Genomic DNA, 21103 nt, shown 5'->3' with positions numbered 1-21103 from the left:
GGTCCTGAAGTTGCTAATTGACAGGAGTCCTCTTCCAGTCAGTAAATGGGACAGACCACCAGTAAATGAGATGATCATTGACCCAGAATCTGGATTTTCTGGGTTGGATGAAGACTCTGTAAAGAATAATTTAGTTATTGTGGGAATTATTTAAAATGTCAGATTTTTATAAAATGGTCAGGACATGGTATCCTCAGGGAGCTTGCTTTTAAGAGAAGTTATATAAACAAAGATGCAGCTAGGAAGATTTTATAAAAAATCTCCCTAAGCAAGAAATTTTATTTGCTTTATTTTCCATTTATTGTTATTTCTTTCTGTTTTCTGGCTCAGAAGGGTAGGGGGGAGACAAGGAAAGGGGATTGAGGGGGAAGGGAGAATACTGAAGGAGTGTTCTCTGAGGTGTCCGTAATGGGTGGAGGAGGAAGGAGGGGAGCGTGGGGCAAGTGAAGGAGGCAGGTTAGGTTGGCTTCTCTGGTGTTACAAGGGGTTTGGAGTTGAGGTGCCGAGCACGGATTTGAATGAAAGGCTCTGAGATCTGTCCGGGTATTCCTGATGATCAGTCAGGACACAAAACTCCTTCTAGAGGCTGGAGCAGAGACGTGCCTGGGCTTTGAGTCCTGACAAGACAAGTATTTCTGGTCTCTGTTCTCCCAGCCCCATCCCTTTCTGTGGTAAACTCATCATCCCCGGTCTGCAAGCAGAGTTGGAGAGTTAGCTGCAGCAACTGTCCCAGGACTCTGTCTTATTATGTTATCATCCACATTTACTATTTACATATTTCAAGCTCCAGAGGCTTCCCCCACTTCTCATCAGAAATTTGAAGACCTGGGGTGCCTGGATGGCTCAGCTTGTTAAGCGACTGCCTTCGGCTCAGGTCATGATCCTGGAGTCCGTGGATCGAGTCCCGCTTTGGGCTCCCTGCTCAGCAGGGAGTCTGCTTTGCCCTCTGACCCTCCCCCCTCTCATGTGCTCTCTCTCTCTCAAATAAATAAATAAAATCTTAAAAAAAAAAAAAGAAATTTGAAGACCAGTCTGAGTCAGCTCTCAGCCCTGCCCTGAGTGAGTGCACACAGGTGAGTGCAGGTAGGCCTCACCTTCCACATCTACCACTGCTGGGCAGGCCCTGGCTGGAGAAGTCCCTTCCCACAGCTTCAGTTTCATTAAAGTTTTGCTTTTTCCCTTCTAACCATCTATACCATCTAACCATAATATGTGCCCTTGTGGAAAAATTTATAAGATAGAGAAAAGTGTAGAGAAGCAGGAAAATCACCATTAAAATTCACATTTTGCCGTATTTCTTTTGAATCTTTTTCCTGCATCCTTTTTATTTTCTGAGCACGGCTGTGTACATGCGTATTGGTATTCTGATTTAGAAACATGTAATGGTATTTAATCCCCTGTCATAAGCATTTTCTGTAAGCCTCATGGGACGCCTATTGAATATTGGTTGCCACGGTCAACGTAAGGGTATTATCGTCTCGATTAAGTGGTATTGCTGTTTGATCTCTTCCCAGGTCCTTGCTTGTGGTCTGCTGCACATCTGGAGGCTGTGATGAGAATGAATGTGAATGCTTGGAAGTTTCACCGAACTGGTTGCTCCTGCCTAGATCATCCTTTCCAAGTAGGAAAACTGCTCCACGTGGTGGTCGACTTCAAGGGACCAGAGCCATTGTAGAAAGAAATGGATGAAAGCAGCCTGGGGGGCCCCAGACACGTGCTCCTTGCGGTCTAGTCCAGGGAAGCCCTGCCGTGGGGCCCTGGCCTTCTGGAATGTGGCCGGGTGTGGACGCATGGCTGACTGCTGAGTGAGGATGCTCCGCCGGGGGCTGCTTGCGTGGGTCTCCCGGGTGGTGGTTTTGCTCGTGTTCCTCTGCTGCGCCATCTCTGTCCTCTACATGTTGGCCTGCACTCCAAAAGGTGACGAGGAGCAGCTGGGGCTGCCCAGGGCCAGCGGCCCTACGGGGAAGGAGGGCTTCCAGGCGGCGCTGCAGGAGTGGGAGGAGCAGCACCGCGACTACATAGGCAGCCTCAAGAGGCAGATCGCGCAGCTCAAGCAGGAGCTGCAGGAGAGGAGCGAGCGGCTCAAGGCCGCGCAGTATCACCCCAGCGACGCTGCGGGCCTGGGGCTGGAGCAGGGGCCCCCGGAGAAAACCCAGGCGGACCTGCTGGCCTTCCTGCGCTCCCAGGTGGACAAGGCAGAGGTGCACGCTGGCGTCAAGCTGGCCACGGAGTACGCCGCCGTGCCTTTCGATAGTTTCACGCTGCAGAAGGTGTACCAGCTGGAGACTGGCCTGACTCGCCACCCCGAAGAGAAACCCGTGAGGAAGGACAAGCGGGATGAGTTGGTAGAAGCTGTCGAGTCGGCCTTGGAGACCCTGAACAGCCCTGTGGAGGGCAGCCCAAATCAGCGCCAGTACTCGGCCTCGGATTTCATAGAAGGTTGGCAAGTTTGTGAATTGGGGTGGAAGGCGGAAGGAAGGGCAGCTGGGTCCAGGCACCCAGGCAGGTCACAGTTGCAACAGGCTGGCAGCTGGCTTTGGGCATGGCTGGTAGAAAGTGTCATGTGAGCGACAGCAAGGGTATATAGCATGGATTTTTATTTCTCAGAAATATCCATTCTACTTACTTTCTCATGAAAATCACACTTACTGAGGGGACAGGGTTCATTGCTCCCTGGCAGAGGAAGGCAGAAGTTCTTGCTTTCATTAAAAAAAGAAATAAAATAAAGCAAAACATAAACAAAAAACATTGAAACTCAAATCGAGGATGATAGGCAGTTTTAATGGATCTCTTCCCTGGGGCCTTCTCCTAGAGATCGGGCCTTGTTATCAGGCCCATGAACAGGAGAGTGATTGCAAACATGTGGTCTACAGCACTTACCATTTGCCGGACACTCTTCGAGAGGAACTTTATACTTACTGATTCTCTTTTTCTCCTTAATGACCCTATTAGGAGGATGAGGAAACCGAGGTTTAGGTTAATTAAGTACATGACCTAAGGTTGCTCAGTTAGCAAGTGACAGAGCCAGGATTTGAACCTGGGAAGTCTGATTCCAGAGTCCACATCCTTAACCACTAGGTTATATTGTACAGACCACCAGAGCGTATGAACACTAGTGAGATGAACGGCTCAGCTTTTTTCATGGGCACAGAGCAGCCTACTATTAGTCTGTGTTTGTGTCTAATTTTAGAAGAAAGCAGCCTTGTCTCATTTCTTGGAAGATTCATTAATATCTTCTTACCAGCTTTCCCTTGTTACTGGGGCAAAAATCAACTAATAATTTGGGAGAGGAATTAACTTTCAAGGTCAGCCAGCTCTTCCGCCTGTTTCTGGAGAGAATCTACTTCGACTTCCCAGACGTGTGGCTGCATCCTTGTCACCCTGCTCCCAACTTCGGTTATATAACCACCCTCTCATCAGCCTACAGGCAAGACGGACTCTCTTTAGTCATATCGAAAAGCCCGTTGCTGCTATTTATGCTTCTTCTCTTTGGACACTTCCCCATCTTATGATTTTTTTCCACTTTATATGTGAACCATACATCTGTGCAATTTTGGTAGAGAATTATTTTTCATATACCTCTAGCCAGGTAAAGAAATCTTTTACAAGATCAAGCTTTTGGTTGTCAGGATTTTTTTGTTGTTGTTGTTCCTCATTTATATGAGGTATTAAAGATGCCTGGCACATTTGGCAGCTAGCAAGTATAAGCAACATGGTTAGTAAGAGTTCGAAATATCATGATGTTGTGGCATCACATTTTATCGTGCTTTGGAGTTTATGAAACCTTTCTGCATATAGTACCTTACTAGCTGACCCCCAGGGAAAGCCATTAAACATCCTTAAAAAACGAATCCTGGTTGCCACTCACCCTGGATATGCTACAGGAGCTGCCCCCACACAAAGCAGTTTCAAAAGAACTTGATTACACATCAGTGCCTGCAATTTGAAATGTTTGCCCTTGTGACTTTTCATCTGCATTCATATTTGAAACCTCTGTCTACTTTTCTGCATACAGTATCTTAATACACAAGGCCTGTTCTCACTCAGCAGTGACACAGGCCTTTGATGCCTGAGTTTCTTTGCTCTGAGATATGGCTGACTTTCTGTCAGAGATGCCGTTCTCCTAGCTTCCCAGTGTTGCTTCTGTGTGTGGCACACAGCCTCTGTTGGAAGGCAGATCCATCCACACGTGTCTTCCAGATTCAGTGAAAGTCTAGTCAGCTACTTACCTAAGATGACAACAGATCTGCAGAACCCAGAACGAGTATGGGGATTCTTTGTTTCAAGAAATAATAATAAAAGCACATGGAATGCTTCCAGATGACAATAGTTATGCAAAGCTTAAAGCTGACTGTGAGGCAGGTGGCACGATGACATGAGCACGGGGAGCTGTGTGACTTTGACCAAGACCCTTAAGCCCCATTGAGACTCGGTTTCCTCATCTGTCCTTACAGACTTGACTTAATGTCCCCCCAGTCTCTACCCACCCCAACCCTCTGCAAAACGCAAAGCACGGCTTCACTTCTTTTCTTTTTAGCTTTGCCAAGTGGACTGTCCCTGAAGAGTAGTCTGCCACCCACTCTGCTGGGTGACCAGGACATGCCACCAGCCCTTTGGGATCTTCCTCTATAAAAGGAGGAATTCAGGTATTTTATCAGGTGTGGACTGACTGTCGCCACTTCCTGGGGTGGTGTGAAGCTTGCAGAGGAAGAACGCCACACTGATGATGATCTGTTACCTATATTGATATAATTATTTTCTGTCTCTGAAACAGAGGGAACGGTATGTGGCTCCCTCTTCCCTTTCCTCCGTGTTTTGTTGGCATTGATTTTTCCGTTGGCTTCTTACATAAGAGCATGATTTTTTTTTTTTTTAACAACTATCTGGGAAAAGAAGTTAAAGTAGAAAAATGTGATCAAATCCTGTGCCTTAGGATGCCTAAATGTTTATCTCCTCAAGCGAACAGAAAATCTTTATGTTTGTGGTTTAACTATTCCTTCAGTATTTAACTCTGAGTGGCATAACTTCTAGCTTTGTTTTCCTATTTTTCAGTAGACTCTTGGACATAAATTTGACATGGTTCCATAAAACAATTTAGCCTTCCAAACCATTCCCCTTTTACAATCCAAGCATCTGAGAATATGAATCTGCCCGAGGCGTTTGTGTCTACTCTCTCCATGGGGTTGCACCTCTGCTGCCCTCCTCCAGCTTCTGCAGCTTAGTGGTGGCCCGAGTGGGTCAGATACTAACAGAGTGGGTTTGGGGGCGGGGGGGAGCCAAACCATGATCCACGAGAAAGTGAGGCTTTGAGGGCAGCCTGAGATGCATTTAAAGCCAGGGGCATGGAAATCATTATAAAACCTTAGTCGCTTTTCTACCATAAATACTGACCTTCTGTGCTCAATGACCAACACCCCGTGCTTTCTGGGAAAGAAGGCTAAGGCAAGGAGTGAAGATAGAGTTTTTGATTTCCATTGTTTGTGTCTCACTGTGACCTCTAAGGGGCACCCTGTGACCCCTTTGCTAAAGCTGTTTTGGACAAGTCAAATCCATTTCCAGGTCCTGGGTACATTGAGAGCAAGGGGCTTGGGACGGTGAGGACAGGAAGCGGGCTCTTTGCTCAGCACGCATTTCGGTGATAGGCTTCTTTGTCAGCAACTTTGTGACTGGGGGTAGAAAAGGGAAGGCAGGCGTTCGGATGCAATTCTGGCCATTTCTGGGGATCATGGTGCAGAAATAGGGGAGAGCTGGGGTGGGCGTGGGAGGGGGATTCTGCACAGTGGGTGGGTCTAACCTGTTTCGGGTTGTGGGGAGAGGTGTTGGCAGGTGGGAAAGAAGAAGGACTTCAGGTCCTGAGTTGGGCCTTGGTTCTCGGCCAGCATCTTCAGGGCAATGAGGGCATTCGAGCTCAGGACAGCCCTTCTGACCGTCTCTCACCTACTGTGCGCTGGAGCAACCTCGTTGGCTCACTTCTAAGTTCTGAGTAGGCCCACAGGGTATTGGGGTCCCTGTCCCTTCTGCCCCACTTCCTACCTCAGATCTCCGCCTTTGTTTGCTGATGCCTTAATGTCCTTTAAGGAGGGAGAAGCACTTTTTATTCTGAAATCAGAGATAAAAGGCTTAAGTGAGCATAAATGGTTTGAGGCTACACTTTGAAGAGGGAATGCTCCCTGTGGTGATGCTGGGAGAGAAGGTGGCCCAGCTTGGGATTCGGCCAGTGGGCAGGACTCCAGCCCTCCACCAGGACAAGTGGAAGAGCCCCATGCTAGAGTAAACACTCTGCAGTCGTAGAAGAGTTTGAAATTCTTAATAATTTTGAAATGGGACCTTATGTTTTCGTTTTGCACGGAGCCCTACAAACTAGGTAGCAACCCACCTGCAAAGCTGAGAGGACAGGAGGGAAAGGTGAAGAAAGAGGGGGGCAAAATGAGGGGGTGAGCTGTGCAGTCCGGTGCTTTTGCTGAGGGTTGTTGACCTTCGGTGTGCTGAGACAAATGGAACCTGTGTTTGACATACATCCTATGTGTACAGGGTATTTTGTCACAAAACTGCAGAAGCTGGCAAATCTGACCTTCTGGTGTATTTTCCTTGTGCTTGTGCAAAGCAATTTTGTTCCCAGGGGATTTTTTTCAAAAATTGAGGTTGTCACTGTTCTCCTGCCTTGTTTCCTGTTAAGAACTGGCTACAAGAGCACTTGTGAAAGTGGGGCATGTCCAGGATGGACGAACTTGGCTTTAGCGGGAGCAGGGAGCGAAGACTCAATGGAGAGAGGGTTTGAACTGGGGCCTCACACCAAGTGGAAGGATGTGTGCAGTGGGGGGGAGGGGGAGACCCAGGCAAGAAGCCCCTTCATGGGAATGTATGGCCAGGGCTGTTGCTCAGACTTCGGTCCACTCAGCCCCTTCGGGAAGGAAGTGGTGTTTACAGAAAGGTTCTGTAGTTTTTTAACCAGACCGCTAATTTATCCCCTCTTAGAGTCATGAGTGAGGTCTTGCACTGATGCGTAACCAATGTGCATGGATAGGACACCTGTTATTTGTGCAGGATGTCCCCAGCTGTTTGGGGGCTGGGAAAGGAGGCTAAAGCTAGGTCTCAGTCTTGAGGGACCTGATTATGTAGATGGGGAGGCACACCTCTAAGAGACTGAGGGTTCAGTGGGGGGCACCCTTTGTGCTGGGGTCTTCAGAATTGGTGGCTGGGTGTAAGCCAGATGGTCAGGGAAGATGTCAGAGGAGGCTGGATCTGAGCTGGTCTCTAAAGTTGAGAAGGGGTTACTGGAGAGGGCATGAGGCAGCGAGGGGAGGGGTACCAGAAAGCCGACTGACTCCAGAATAGGATTGGGGTATAGGCTTAGCGTGGAGACCAGCCTGGTCATCATGCAGGATCTGAGAGTCACTAGGAGTGGACTTCACGGGGGCCCTGAGGGCTGGGCATAGGAGTTCAGCTCAACAGGAATCATCTGGATCTGGGGTTCGAAGGTCCATCCTTCCCAGGAGTCAGTGAACTCAGCTCTTGGGTCCCAGGTAGCCCTCCCCCTCCTTTTGCTTGCGGTGGTTCCCAGGTGCTCAAACAATTCAGCATCGTGGAGGTCCCGTGGTCAGAGGTGGGCCTGCCGTGGTTTGTCCCAGGTGTTCTTATGTCTGTGCCCTGGGCACTATTTCTGACAGTGCCCACACTCTGGTTTATTTAATCCCCTCTTTCACCAGACAGGTAGACATGCTCATTATCTCTGTCTCACATCAAGGTCACTCCTCTGTTGGGTGTCAGGGCCAGGAATCTAGTGCTTTCAATCTTGGATCCCCACATGCTGCGTGTCACCTCTGATGGTCTCTGACCCAATACACACGCTCCTCTGGCCCCGGGATGTGGTGGGGAAATCTTTTAAAAACATGTCCAAGGTGTGCAGACACCCTTGGGGGAGGTCCTACACTAGTGAGTTCTATAAGGTTGGGAAGAAGTTTTAATAGGAAGAGAAGGAAATACCTGAGCTCCTGGGGGAGACAAGCAGACGAAGACATAAGAAGAAGCTTCGAAGACAAATCCTTCACCTAACTGAGGGCAGAACTGACAGCGTCTAGGAGCCTTTAGCACAAAGAGCTTTATTTAAACTGCTCAGACATGCATTTCTTCTCAGAAACATTACAACTTTATGGAAAGAGGTTTGAAAGAGGTGTGACTATTGAATTCAAAACAGCTAGTTGAAAGCTGTTGAGGAGCTGTTTGGTATGCTTGTCTGTTCTTTAAAAGACAGGGTTTACTTTTTTTTTTTTAAGATTTATTTATTTGAGAGAGGGAGAGTGAGTGAGCAGGGGGGAGATGCAGAGGGAGAGGGAGAGAGACTCTCCAGAAGACTCCCCGCAGAGCAGGGAGCCTGACTCAGGGCTTGATCCTCAGTCCCCGAGATCATGACCTGAGCTGAAATCAAGAGTCAGACACTTAATTGACTGAGCCACCCAGCGCCCCTTACCTTTTTATTATTGTCTCCAAAACATATTGCCTTACCTAGGTAATCCTGGAGGACTCCGCGCTTATTTTTTTCCAACTTCATTTCCTCCTGCTTCCTCCTGCCCTTCCCGTCCTGCCACTGCATCCCTGTCTTCTTGTGCCTGCCCTCACACTCCTTCCCTGTGCGTGTTCCTTCGCCGGGAAGACCCTGGCTCCCAACCTCTCCTCCCAGGGTCCTATATTCTGTACGATGTTCTTCTGTGAAACCTGTTCCCAGGCTTCCAGCTGAAGCTCCTGCTCATTCTGCCCAGTGTGGCAGACTGTATGGTGCTTTCTCCATCCGGTTTTATAGCTCTTCCTTTAGACTCAGCCCATCTCTACTGACAACATCCAGCAACAGTTGCAGCCTACAGACTTACTGCCAGTGGCAGGAGCCTTAAAGTCTAACTCCACTGAGGTCCGCGGCGTGCACGAGAGGGACCCTGGCCTTCTGACTCTCCTCCCCCCTCATGTGCAGTGTGCTCCCGGACCATGCCCCACCCAGCTTTCAACTCCGGATGAGTTGTAGACACTGCACAATTAGTATGTATCAAAGAAATTGCTTAAACCTTTTGGAATAAAAGTGTATTGAAAATCCTAGGTATGCCAGGTTGCCTGGGTGGCTCAGTGGGTTAAGCATCTGCCTTCAGCTCCCAGTGTTACAAGGGCTCCCTGCTCTGCGGGGAGTCTGCTTCTCCCTCTGCCCCTCCTCCCACTCGTTCTCTCAATCTCTCTCTCTCAAAAAGATAGATAAATAAATAAATAAATAAATCTTAAAAAAAATGAAATCCTAGATATGCTCAATACTCACCTTACAAATCTGCTCTGCTCTTAAATTTCCATTATAAATTAGGTGTTTGGATTAGAGGATATTTTCGATAGAACTAATACTGTAAATACTACTTGGGTTCCTTGGACACACCACAGATCTGATTTAAACTCCAAATTCAAACAAACTGGTGCTTGCCAGAGGGGAGGTTGCGGGGGAGGTGGGGAAATGGGTAAAGGGAAGTGGGAGGTGCAGGCTTCCAGTTATGGAATGAATAAGTCATGGGGATGAAAGGTACAGCACAGGGAATATAGTCAATGGTGTTTTAATAGCATCGTATGGTGACAGATGGGAGCTACACTTGTGAGCACAGCATAATGTATAGACTTGTCAAATCACTATGTTGTACACCTGAAACTAATATAACATTTTGTGTCTATTATACTTCAAAAAAAAGGGACGTTACCCTCCCAAAATTTTTTAAATAAATAAGTAAAAGCAAAACAAAAGCTAAATAAACAAATTCCAAACTCAAGAACACAAATGCTAGAGATGAGAGATAAGTAAGTGTGGAGAGTACTTTAGAAAATTATTTTAGTTTTCTGTTCTAGGCATTACTAGTACATTCTCAATGTAGTACCTAACAGTAAAGCCATTTTCAAAACCTTTTTATTTTGAAATATTTTAGAATTACTGAAGAGTTGCAAAAGTAGCACAGAGTTCCTGTATATACCCTTTCCCCAGCTTCCCCTGATGTCAACATTTTATATGACCATGGTATAATTATCAAAATGAGGTAGATAACATTGGTACAGAACTATTAGCTAAATTATTCCTGGGTTTTGTTTTGTTTTGTTTTTGTATTTCTCCTACTTGGTGTTCTCCGAGTTTCTTTGACCTGTGGTTTGGTGTCTGTCATTCATTTTGGGAAATTCTAAGCCAGTATTTCTTCAACTATTTCTTCACTCCATTCCTTCTCTCTTCTGGAATTCCAATTATATGTATGTCACACTGCTTGACATTGCCTCACAGCTCTTGGATGTTCTGTTTCTTTGTTTTCACTTTTTTACTCTTTGTGTTTCAGTTTGGGTAACTTTTAGTGATCCACCTCCAGTTAACTGATTCTTCCCTCAGCAGAGAGAGGGTCACTCGTGAGCCCATCATCCAGGGCATTCTTTATCTCTATGACTGTATTTTTAAATTTCTACATTTCCATTTGATTCTTACGGCTTCCATCTCCCTGCTGAAATTACCTGATTGCCCAAGTTGTTCACTTTTTCTGCTAGAGCCTTTGACATATCATAGCTATTTTAAATTCCTTGTCAGATGCTTCCCGCATCTATGTCCTATCTGGGTCTGGTTCTGATGGTAGCTTTGTGTCTTGGATTTTTTCCTGCCTCATAATTTCTGTTGGAAGCCAGATATCTTGTGTAGCTAGCAGAGACTGAGGTGGTGTTTATCCCTGGAGATGGCACACTTCTCCTCCTAGGTCTTTAGTGTGTGGTGGGGGGGTTCATCTAGTCAGCAGTGGGGCTGGGTTTGAAGTTTGTTGTTGCTATGGTTACCCTCAGAGCACCACAGCCTTCAAATTTCTCTTGTGATACCTTGTGTTTAGAGTGGAGGTTGTTTTGCCTGAGCATCCTCTGCTCAGCCCTGCAATTTAGGTCTTCCCTACTCACCTCAGAGAAGGTCTTCTGTTACTTCTCTCCTGTCCCTCCCGGCAGTTCTGTTACTCGTTATTCAGGCTTGTTGGCTTCGGCCTGCAGGAGGGTGATGAAGTCCCTGGTGTTCTGACTAAATCTCAGTCTTACACAGGCACCGTGTCACTAGGTCTCGGGGTGTTCTCCTGATCTACTTCCAGGAATAAGGCTTTTATACTTTTCCCTTCCCATAGTTGCAGTGAGTTTCACCAGTTCCTTGAGGGTGAGAATGTTCTTTGCCTAAGCTTTGTGTTTCAAGAAGAGGAGGCAGGAGAGACTGGGACAGGAGGAATTCTTGCCCCCTCCTACATGGCGGCTGTCCTCTCCCCTGGCCTGCACTGTATAGATATTTTCTTTCTTTCTTTCTCTTTTTCTTTTTCTTTTTAAAAATTGGAAGTATAACTGACATACAATATCCTTTTAGTTTCAGGTGCACATATATATATATGTTTTTTAAATTTTATTTTATTATGTTATTTTAGTCACCATACAGTACATCATTAGTTTCTGATGTAGTGTTCCATGATTCATTGTTTGCGTATAACACCCAGTGCTCCATGCAGTACGTGCCCTCCTTAATACCCATCACCAGGCTAACCCATCCCCCCACCCCCCTCCCTTCTAAAACCCTCTGTTTCGCAGAGTCCATAGTCTCTCATGGTTCGTCTCCCCCTCCGGTTTCCCCCCCTTCATTTTTCCCTTCCTACTATCTTCTTCTTCTTCTTCTTTTTTTAAACATATAATGTGTTAATTGTTTCAGAGGTACAGGTCTGTGATTCAACAGTCTTACACAATTCACAGCGCTCACCATAGCACATACCCTCCCCAATGTCTATCACCCAGCCACCCCATCCCTTCCACCCCCCACCACTCCAGCAACCCTCAGTTTGTTTCCTGAGATTAAGAATTCCTCCTATCAGTGAGGTCATATGATACATGTCTTTCTCTGATTGACTTATTTCGCTTAGCATAATACCCTCTAGTTCCATCCACATCACTGCAAATGGCAAGATTTTGTCTTTTTGGTGGCTACATAATATTCCATTATATATATATATATATATATATATATATATATATATATATATATATATATATATATACACATATATACCACATCTTCTTTATCCATTCATCTGTTGATGGACATCTTGACTCTTTCCATAGTTTGGCTGTTGTGGACATTGCTGCTATAAACATTGGGGTGGACATACCCCTTCTGATCACTACATTTGTATCTTTGGGGTAAATACCCAGTAGTGCAATTGCTGGGTTGTAGGGTAGCTCTATTTTCAACTGTTTGAGGAACCTCCATACTGTTTTCCAGAGTGGTTGCACCAGCTTGCATTCCCAACAACAGTGTAGGAGGGTTCCGCTTTCTCCGCATCCTCGCCAACATCTGTTGTTTCCTGACTTGTTACTTTTAGCCATTCTGACTGGTGTGAGGTGGTATCTCATTGAGGTTTTGATTTGGATTTCTCAGGTGCACATATATTACAAAATGATCCCCATCTGTCACCATACAAGTTATTACAATATTATTGACTGTATTCCCTATGCTGTGTGCTACATCCCTGTGATTTATTTATTTTATAACTGGAAGTTTATACCTCTTAATCCCCTTCATTTATTTTGCCCCCCTCTCCACCCTGGGAGCCAACAGTTTGTTTCCTGTGTCAATGAATATTTCTGTTTTGTTTGTTTATTGGTTTTGTTTTTTAGACTCCACATATAAGTGAAATTACATGGCATTTATCTTTCTTTCTCTGCCTGACATTTCACTTAGCATTATACCCTCTGGGTCCATCCGTATTGTCAAAAACAGCAAGATTTCATTCTTTCTATATATCTATCTATTTATATGCTACATTTTCTTTATCCATTCATCTATTGATACACGCTTAGGTTGCTTCTGTATCTTGGCTATTGTAAATAATGCTGCCGTGAACATGGGGGTGTATATACCTCTTTGATTGGTGGTTTCATTTTTCTTCAGAAGGAGAATTGCTGGATTCTATGGCAGTTCAGTTTTTAATTTTTTGAGGAGTCTCCATACTGTTTTCCATAGTACACTCATTTATGTTGCTACCAGCAGAGTACAAGCGTTCCCTTTTCTCCTCATCCTCGCCAACACTTTTTTATTGTTTTTTTGATAATCGCCAGTCTGACAGATGTGAGGCAATATCTCATTGTGGTTTTCATTTGCATTTTCCTGATGATGAGTGCTACTGAAAATCTTTTCATGTGCCTGTTGGCCATCTGTATGTCTTTTTTATTTTATTTTATTTTACTTTATTTTATTTATTATTATTATGTCTTCTTTGGAAAAATATCTGTCAGGTTCTCTGCCTATTGTTTAATCAGAATTTGTGTTCATTGATATTAAGTTGTGTGAGTTATTTATGTATTTTGCATATTCTTATTGGATGTATGATTTGCAAATATCCTCTCCCATTCAGTAGGTTGACTTTCATTTTGTTGATAGTTTTCTGCACTGTGCAAAACCTTTTTAGTTTAATATCATCACATTTGTTTATTTTAGCTTTTGTTGTCCTTATCTGAGAAGCCTGGTCCAAAAAAATGTTGCTTAAGACTAATGTCAAAGAGTTTACTGCCTATGTTTTCTTCTAGGAGTTTCATGGTTTCAGGTTTACATCCAAGTCTTTAATCTGTTTTGAATTTATTTTTGTACAGGGTGTAAGATAATGGTCCAGGTTCATTCTTTTGCATGTAGATATCCAGTTTTCCCAACACCATTTATTGAAGAGACTGTCTTTTCCACATTGTATATTCTTGCCTCCTTTGTCATAGATTAATTGACCATATAAGTGTGGGTGTATTTCCGGGCTCTCTCTTCTGTTCCATTGATCTATGTGTCTGTTTTTGTGCCAGTACCATACTGTTTTGATTACTACTGGTTTGTAATGTAGTTTGTAATCAGGAAGTGTGATACTTCCGGCTTTGTTATTCTTTCTCAAGATTGCTTTGGCTATTAGGGGTCTTTCATGGTTACATACAGATTTTAGGATTATTTGTTCTGGTTCTATGAGAAATGTCATTGGTATTTTGATGGAGATTGCATTGAATCAGTGGATTTCTTTGGGTAGTATGGACATTTTAACAACATTTATTCTTCCAATCTATGAATATGGAATATATTTCTATTTATTTGTGTCATCTTTAATTTCTTTCAAGCTAGTTTTCAGAGTACAGGTTTTTCACCTCCTGGGTTAAATTTATTCCTAAGTATTTTATTCTTTCTGATGCCATTGTAAATGAGATTGTTGTCTTAATTTCTCTTTCTCAAAGCTCCTTATTAATGTCTAGAAATGCAACTGATTTATGTATGTTAATTTTGTAACCTGTGATTTTGCTGAATTCATTTATTAGTTCTAATAATTTTTTGGTGGAGTCTTTAGAGATTTCTATATGCAGAATCTTGTCACCTGCAAATAGTGACAATTTTACTTCTTCCTTTCCAATTTGGATGCCTTTAATCTATCTACCTTTCTTTCTTTTTTTCTTTCTTTCTTTCTTTCTTTCTTTCTTTCTTTCTTTCTTTCTTTCTTTCTTTCTTTCTTTCTTTCTTTCTTTCTTTCTTTCTTCTTTCTTTTTCTTTTTTCCCTTTATTTGTTTTTCTTGCCTAATTGCTGTGGCTGTGACTTCCAATGTGATGTTGAAAAGAAGTGGTAAGAGTGGTTTTCTTTGTCTTGTTCCTGGTCTTAGAGGAAAAGCTTTCCATTTTTTACCATTGAGTATGAAGTTAGCTGTGGGTTTGTCATATATGATCTTTATTAAGTTGAGGTATGTTCCTTTTATACCCATTTTATTGAGAGTTATGTTTCATAAGTGGATTTGAATTTTGTCAGGTTTTTTTTTGCAGCTGTTGCGATGATCATATGATTTTTATCCTTCATTTTCTCAATGTGGTATATCATGTTGGTTGATTTGCAGATATTGAATCTTCCCTGGACTAAATCCCACTTGACCATGGTGTATGATCCTTTTAAGGTATTATTGAATTTGCTAATATTTTGTTGAATATTTTTGCATCTATGTTCATCAGGGATATTGGCTTGTAATTTTCTTTTTTTTTTTTTTTAATGATGTTCTTGTCTGGTTTTGGAATCAGAGTATTGCTGGCCTCACAAAATGAGTTTGGAAGCATTCCTTCCTCTTCAATTTTTTGGAATAATTTGAGAAGGATAGGTACTAATTTTTCTTTAGATGTTTGGTAGAATCCATTTGTGAAGCCATCTGGTCCTGGACTTTTGGTGAGTTTTTATATGACTGATTCAGTTTCATTACTTATAATTGGTCTATTCAGATTTTCTATTTCTTTGTGATTTAGTCTTGGAAGGTTGTGTGTTTCTAGGAATTTATCCATTTTTTTCCCTAGATTTTTCCGTGTCTTGGCATATTTCAATTTGTTGGTAGTAGTCTCTCATGATCCTTTGTATTTCTGTGGTGTCAGTTGTAACCTTCTCTTTCATTTCTGACTTTATTTATTTGGGCCCTCTATCTTTTTATCTTTATGAGTCTGGCTAGATGTTTATTAATTTTATCATTACAAATAACTAGCTTTTAGTTTCATTGATTTTTCTATTGCTTTTTAGTCTCTATGTCACTTATTTCCACTCTGATATTTATTATATCCTTCTTTCTACTGACTTTGGGCTTTGTTTTGCTTCATATGAACACTTTAAGACTTTCTGATTTTTCTTTGTGTACTTAATGAAGTTCCTGGAGAAAGAGTCTGCAAGAGAGTACAGAGTTCTCTACTTTTTTGAACCCTAGGGACTTCCCTTTTTTGCCAGCCTGCTCTTAGCCTCCATCATTCTGTTAATTACTTCTTACAAGTGTCCAGTTGCATATATCCCAATAAATGAATGCTCAGGTCTCTTCTCTACCTGCGGGCTCCTGTCTCTCCTTAGATTTTAGGTCAGCTCTTTGTTCTGTGAGCTTTGCACTCCACTAAGTCAAAAGAGTCTTGAATTTGAATTCAGTCAGCTCTTTTTTCATTTTAAGTGATGTTTCTTCAAGCTCATTATATCCTGGAGTGGAAACAGAAATGTGAAACCACTTCTTAAAATAATAATTTAAAACCTATTGATTATTTTGTCTACTTCTGTTTCTCTACTAATCAATAATCTCTTCTCAAATCTAGTTTCAACCATCATACACAATCCAACAGTTTAAAAGAACTTAATTGTATTGATTTTACTGAATGAGGATGCTCTGGTAACATCCCAAATCTGGAAGTCCATTATTAGAAGATTTACTTTGAATGAATACCTCAAATTCCATGATCTCTTTTCTGTGACCAACAATCAAAGGAATGGCATTGTTAATTAAAACCCTGTCTTGTACTCGATTCTTTATTTGAATTTTTATGTTTAAGCGTTGAACACTTGGATTTTTTCTCAAGTGTTATATTATCATACGAAGTAAAATTATTCTTATTGTGACAATTTATAATTTACAAATACACTTCCCCAAATTGGTGGTGTTGAGCCATCCCTGTCTTCTTCATTGCCAGATTCTGGGGTTATTATTTTCCATCTATGTTTTCCTTTCCCTTTCTAGGATCCCTATTATCCTCATGCCAGTATTGATATCAGTCCTATGTCAACCGGACTGGGGGAGTTAAGAGTAGTAGGGGGAAAGGAAAAGGTAATGCCTTGTTCCCACCTCAAATATCCACTTTTTTTTTGTTGTTGTTTTGTTTTGTTTTTTGCATTTCCCCTCCCCCTTGCAGGCCTGGAGACACCAGCTGCCCCATCTCCTTATCTCCACCCCACACAAACCCTCAGTTAGGAAGTAAGCCAAGACTTTAAAACCCCAGGAGGCTATTCATTACCTCTGAATCCTGTCATGATCCTTTATCTGGGGGCTTAATCCCAGGCAATCACCTCTGCTTCCTTCCTTCCCTGCACCTGTCCTCCTGATCTGGAGCTGGTCCCCTAACCCACCATCACCAGTGACTTAGAGTTCCCTCATCTCCAGTCCCCCACCTGTCCTATTCAAAATGTTGTCCCAACTTTTGAAGTTATATACACAGTCATGTGCTTGGGTTGATTTATATAGCACGATAAATGCTATACCACAGGTACATAATGGGTTAAAGAGGTTTTTGTGGGGTGGTGTGAGGACTTCACCACAACAGATCATATTGTTTCTGTGCCTTCTGAATGACTTACAAATACACTTTGAACATAGCCTATTTATAAATAAAGGACTATCCCCTGTATTTCCTTTGCATTGTGAATGTTGCTGCCAGTGACAGCCAGTGTTTTTCCTGCACTGCAAGTCAGAATCTATCAGATTTAGCCAGGAAAAGGCAGCATATGGTGGCAGTGATGAGACTATTTTGACTGTAAGCAAGAGAGAGGGTCTGTGAAGTGTCTTTCCTTTCTCCATCTGTTTCCATTGAGGTTGCTGATCTGAAGTCAATATCCACAGAGAGATACGGGCTTGTTCTTCTTCAGTGTCAAAGGTCTGCTAAGCCTTCTGCCCAGATGACTTTACTCTCATTATAGGACCTGTAGGAGCTGAGGTGGGAGAGAGAGAAACACCAAGAAGAATGGCTCCATTGTGGAAATGCTTGCCTAAATCCTACCTGACTCTCCTTCTGCCCTCAGCCTCCTGTTTTTACTGAGGACACAGGTGACCTTTCCAACCTTGGAGGGTTCCATTTGGTTTATCAATGGTATGGAAAATGCAATTCTGAGAGATGACTTCATCTGAAGGTTTTTGTAAGGAAGATACTGATGGTAGAGAACCGAGCCAAGAAGAAATTAAATTGCAAGAGGAGGCAATTGGGTTAAGCACTACTTAAAACTTCATAGCTTGTTAAATGTGGGAACAGATGGGTAATGGGAGACAGTGGATTTATGCTTTGAGATTTTTAAAGACTTGGCTATTCAGTGGTCTTTTCATTCATTGGTTATGCCCTATGCACGAGACCTTGTCAGTGCTGTGGATAGACAAAGTTACACAGAGAGTCCCTGGACCCTCAAAAGCCCCAGGGCCAAGTGCGGGGGACACCTATGTACACAGATGATGTCAGCAGAGTCACACTTTAAACAAGTGATACAGGGGAGAGGAAATTAGCATGGTCAGAAGGCATCAAAGGGAAGGCTACCCTTAAACTGGGTTTTGGAAGATGAGTAAGAATCGGCTCAGACCAAGGGTGTGTATGGGCTGTAGGGAGGAAAGAATTTTAGGCAGCAGGAGTAATGTGGGCAAAACGTGGAAGCAAGTAAAGATTGGTGGATTCAGGGGATCAGATAATGCTGGAGAGTTAAGCAGAAGCATGATAGGTCTGGGTGGTAGGAGAAGTCATGGCAAGAAGACAACACTGAAGAATTAGGCAGGGCCACAATTATCAAGACTTTTCTACACTGAGGGTTTATAGTTTACCACACAGGGCATATGACACTATTGGCTTTTAAATTGTGTGTACATTTATTTTTTGGCTGGGTTGTGATAGCATGATGGAGGATATATTTGAGTGGGTTAAGAGTAGATGCAAGTTTGGAAAATAGTTTGGTAGTTCCTTAAAATGTTAAACATAGAGTTACTATAAACCCAACAATTCTACTCCTAGTTATAGACCCAAGAGAAATGAGAACTTACAGTCACACAAAAAGTTGTACACAAATGTTCATAGTGGCCAAATGGTAGAAACAACCCAAATGTCCATCAGTGAATAGATTGATGAACAAAATAGGACTATCCATACAACAGAAAAATATTCTCTATAGAATGAAATGAAGTCCTGATACACGCTACAACATAGGTGTCCCTTGAAAGCATGTTAAGTGAAAGAATGCAGATGCAAAAGATGACATATTGTATAATCCTATTTATATGAAATGTCCAGAGCAGGTAAATCTATAGAGACAGAAAGTAGAGTATTGGTTGCTGAGGACTCTGGGTGGGTGGGGCTGAGGAGTGCCTTCCAGGAGGTACAGGGTTTCTTTTTTAGGGAGATGAAATGCTCTAAAATTAGATTGTGGTGGTGGATGCACAACTCTGTGAATATAGTAAAAAAGATGACTTGGATACTTTAAATGGTGCATTGTTTGGCATGTGAACCATATTTCAATAAAGCCACTTATAAGTAAATAAAAATAAATATAACACTTTCTGTGTCCTCAAAAAAAAAAGTGAAGGCTGGTTGACTAATGAGAAGGCTCTAAAATTAGCTGAGGGGACGAGGGTTCCTGGACTGAGGCTGCTGCAGGGGGATAGGAGAGTGGGAGGAATGCTCAGTACTCCCAGGAGAAGGCAATTCTTCAGGCTTAACCATAGAATCCTAGGCTTTTCTATAGACATTTCTCAAGAGTGTTTGATGAGTAAGCTACTATGATCATATTTATTTTTACCATGGCTTTTTCAAAAAAAGATTTAAGGCAGCTATAGTATTTATTGATGTCCTATCTCTTTCTTATATGTAAGTGCTAAATTACATCCTTCTTATATAGGACACAAATATGGGCAGGCACTGGGCAGGGGAGGTGGGGTGGAGGCTGATAGAAGGAAGACCCAAATCTCAGTTTTACTATAAGATTCATTCCAGAGGCAGAAATATGAAAAACCTCTGTCAACTGATTGTCTTACAAATGATTTTCCAGTTTGTCAGTAATCTTCCAAACATGTTACCGTTAGTTTGAGGCTAAGCACTGAAGCGTACTAAGTGAAAGCATGTACACCGTCGCTGGGTGGGTGCCTGTCAGCAGGGAGGGGGGCTCAGGAGCTGGAATGGCAGGATGGAAGGGCCAGACCAAAACACAGCTGGGCTTCCAGCTGATATTGAAGTGGAGGATGCCATTATCATGAAAGCCTTTAGGGCAAAACCAAGTCAGACAGGGGCCTGAGGCTGACACAGGCAAGGCTTGGCCCTAGTTGGCGGGCTGGCCCAAGCAGGGTACATGGCGCAGCATTCAAGGGACTGGACACAGATAGAAATTTGGGGTTCCACTGCACACCAAGAAACAGGCCAGAGATGCAGGCTGAATCAGGAGATGAGGAGCAGTGTGCTGGAACCTGAGGAGGCCAGTGAGTTTACCACCCTGGGATGATTATTTATTCAACAAACATTTATTGAATGTCTACCGCATGTCAGACATAGCCCAAGGGTATGTTGGTTGATCTCAGGATGAGGGCTGTGTGCTTCTCTGAAAAGGAGCCTTCATGGTTCTCATGTAGGTAATACTCTGTTACTTAAATCCTGTATATTGCTAGACATTTTCTAAAGGATTCTCACTGTTTACCAATATTCCTCTAAGACTAGAGTTTAAACACGTTATTCATTTTCAAGTTCATGGCCGAACCTCCTTGAATTATGAATATGTTTATGGTCAATAAGTAAATAGAATTTATTATTAGTACAGAGTGTTCTTTGGCCTTCCTTCCATGCTTAATGAAATCATCAATCTCTGTAACCTCTACCCACAAACTAAATTGCACTGGAATTCATGAAAAATAGTACTATATGACCTCATATAAAGTGTATGGATATAAAAGTATGTCTTAGTACCCTTCAATTATGTACCAAATTTATGCAGAATCAGTCTTGCCCTTTGCAGATTATTGGACAATAGAGAGACACACATGAAATGCTAAGAGTGAAGTCTAAAAAGACCTTACTTTATTTCATTAAAGATACACATGAACATGACACAAGTTCTTGCTTAAACTTAAGTCCAGACAAACATCATGAAAGGAAAATGGGCAAAAAATATGAACAGACCACAAAGGAAGAGATACAAGTGTCTGTTATACCCTTGAAAAAGCGAGATATAGATAAAAATGAAAAGAAAAGTAGCATGTCAAATTGCCATAATTTAAAAAATGACAGTATGTGGCAGTGGTGAGGGTGGGGTAAAATGAACATGTACATTTACAGAAATGAAGCCAAATGTCTGACATCAGGAGGTGAGTAACGTCATGCAGTATCTATAGTGGAATATCACGCAGCAACTGAAACCATTTATTCAGTAAAATGGGGCAAAGCCTATGCCATGAGAAAAACTAATTTTAAATGCAAAAATAATTACAAAGTTACATCTATCTATATATCTATGTAAAGAAAAATGATTTAGGGGCACCTGGGTGGCTCACTGGGTTAAGCGGTTGCCTTTGG

At 42.7% G+C, this 21103-nt stretch overlaps 1 protein-coding gene across 12 annotated transcripts in view; it reads left to right on the top strand.

Annotated features, from left to right (window-relative positions):
• Nucleotides 1-21103, top strand: part of CSGALNACT1 (chondroitin sulfate N-acetylgalactosaminyltransferase 1) — a 337597-nt gene that overhangs the window by 234931 nt on the left and 81563 nt on the right. For 11 of the 12 annotated variants that reach the window (XM_027598297.1, XM_027598294.2, XM_035726078.1 and 8 more), the window contains one exon: nucleotides 1515-2439. In XM_027598297.1, the coding sequence (XP_027454098.1) occupies nucleotides 1812-2439 (628 nt within the window). In that variant the 5' untranslated portion in view covers nucleotides 1515-1811. Of the gene's footprint in view, nucleotides 1-1514; nucleotides 2440-21103 lie in introns of those variants that run through there. The other variant, XM_027598300.1, reaches the window with a different exon arrangement.

Source organism: Zalophus californianus, chromosome 2 (genome assembly GCF_009762305.2).
Source record: "Zalophus californianus isolate mZalCal1 chromosome 2, mZalCal1.pri.v2, whole genome shotgun sequence".
NCBI lineage: Eukaryota > Metazoa > Chordata > Mammalia > Carnivora > Otariidae > Zalophus > Zalophus californianus.
This window is presented reverse-complemented; position numbering and strand designations above follow the sequence as displayed.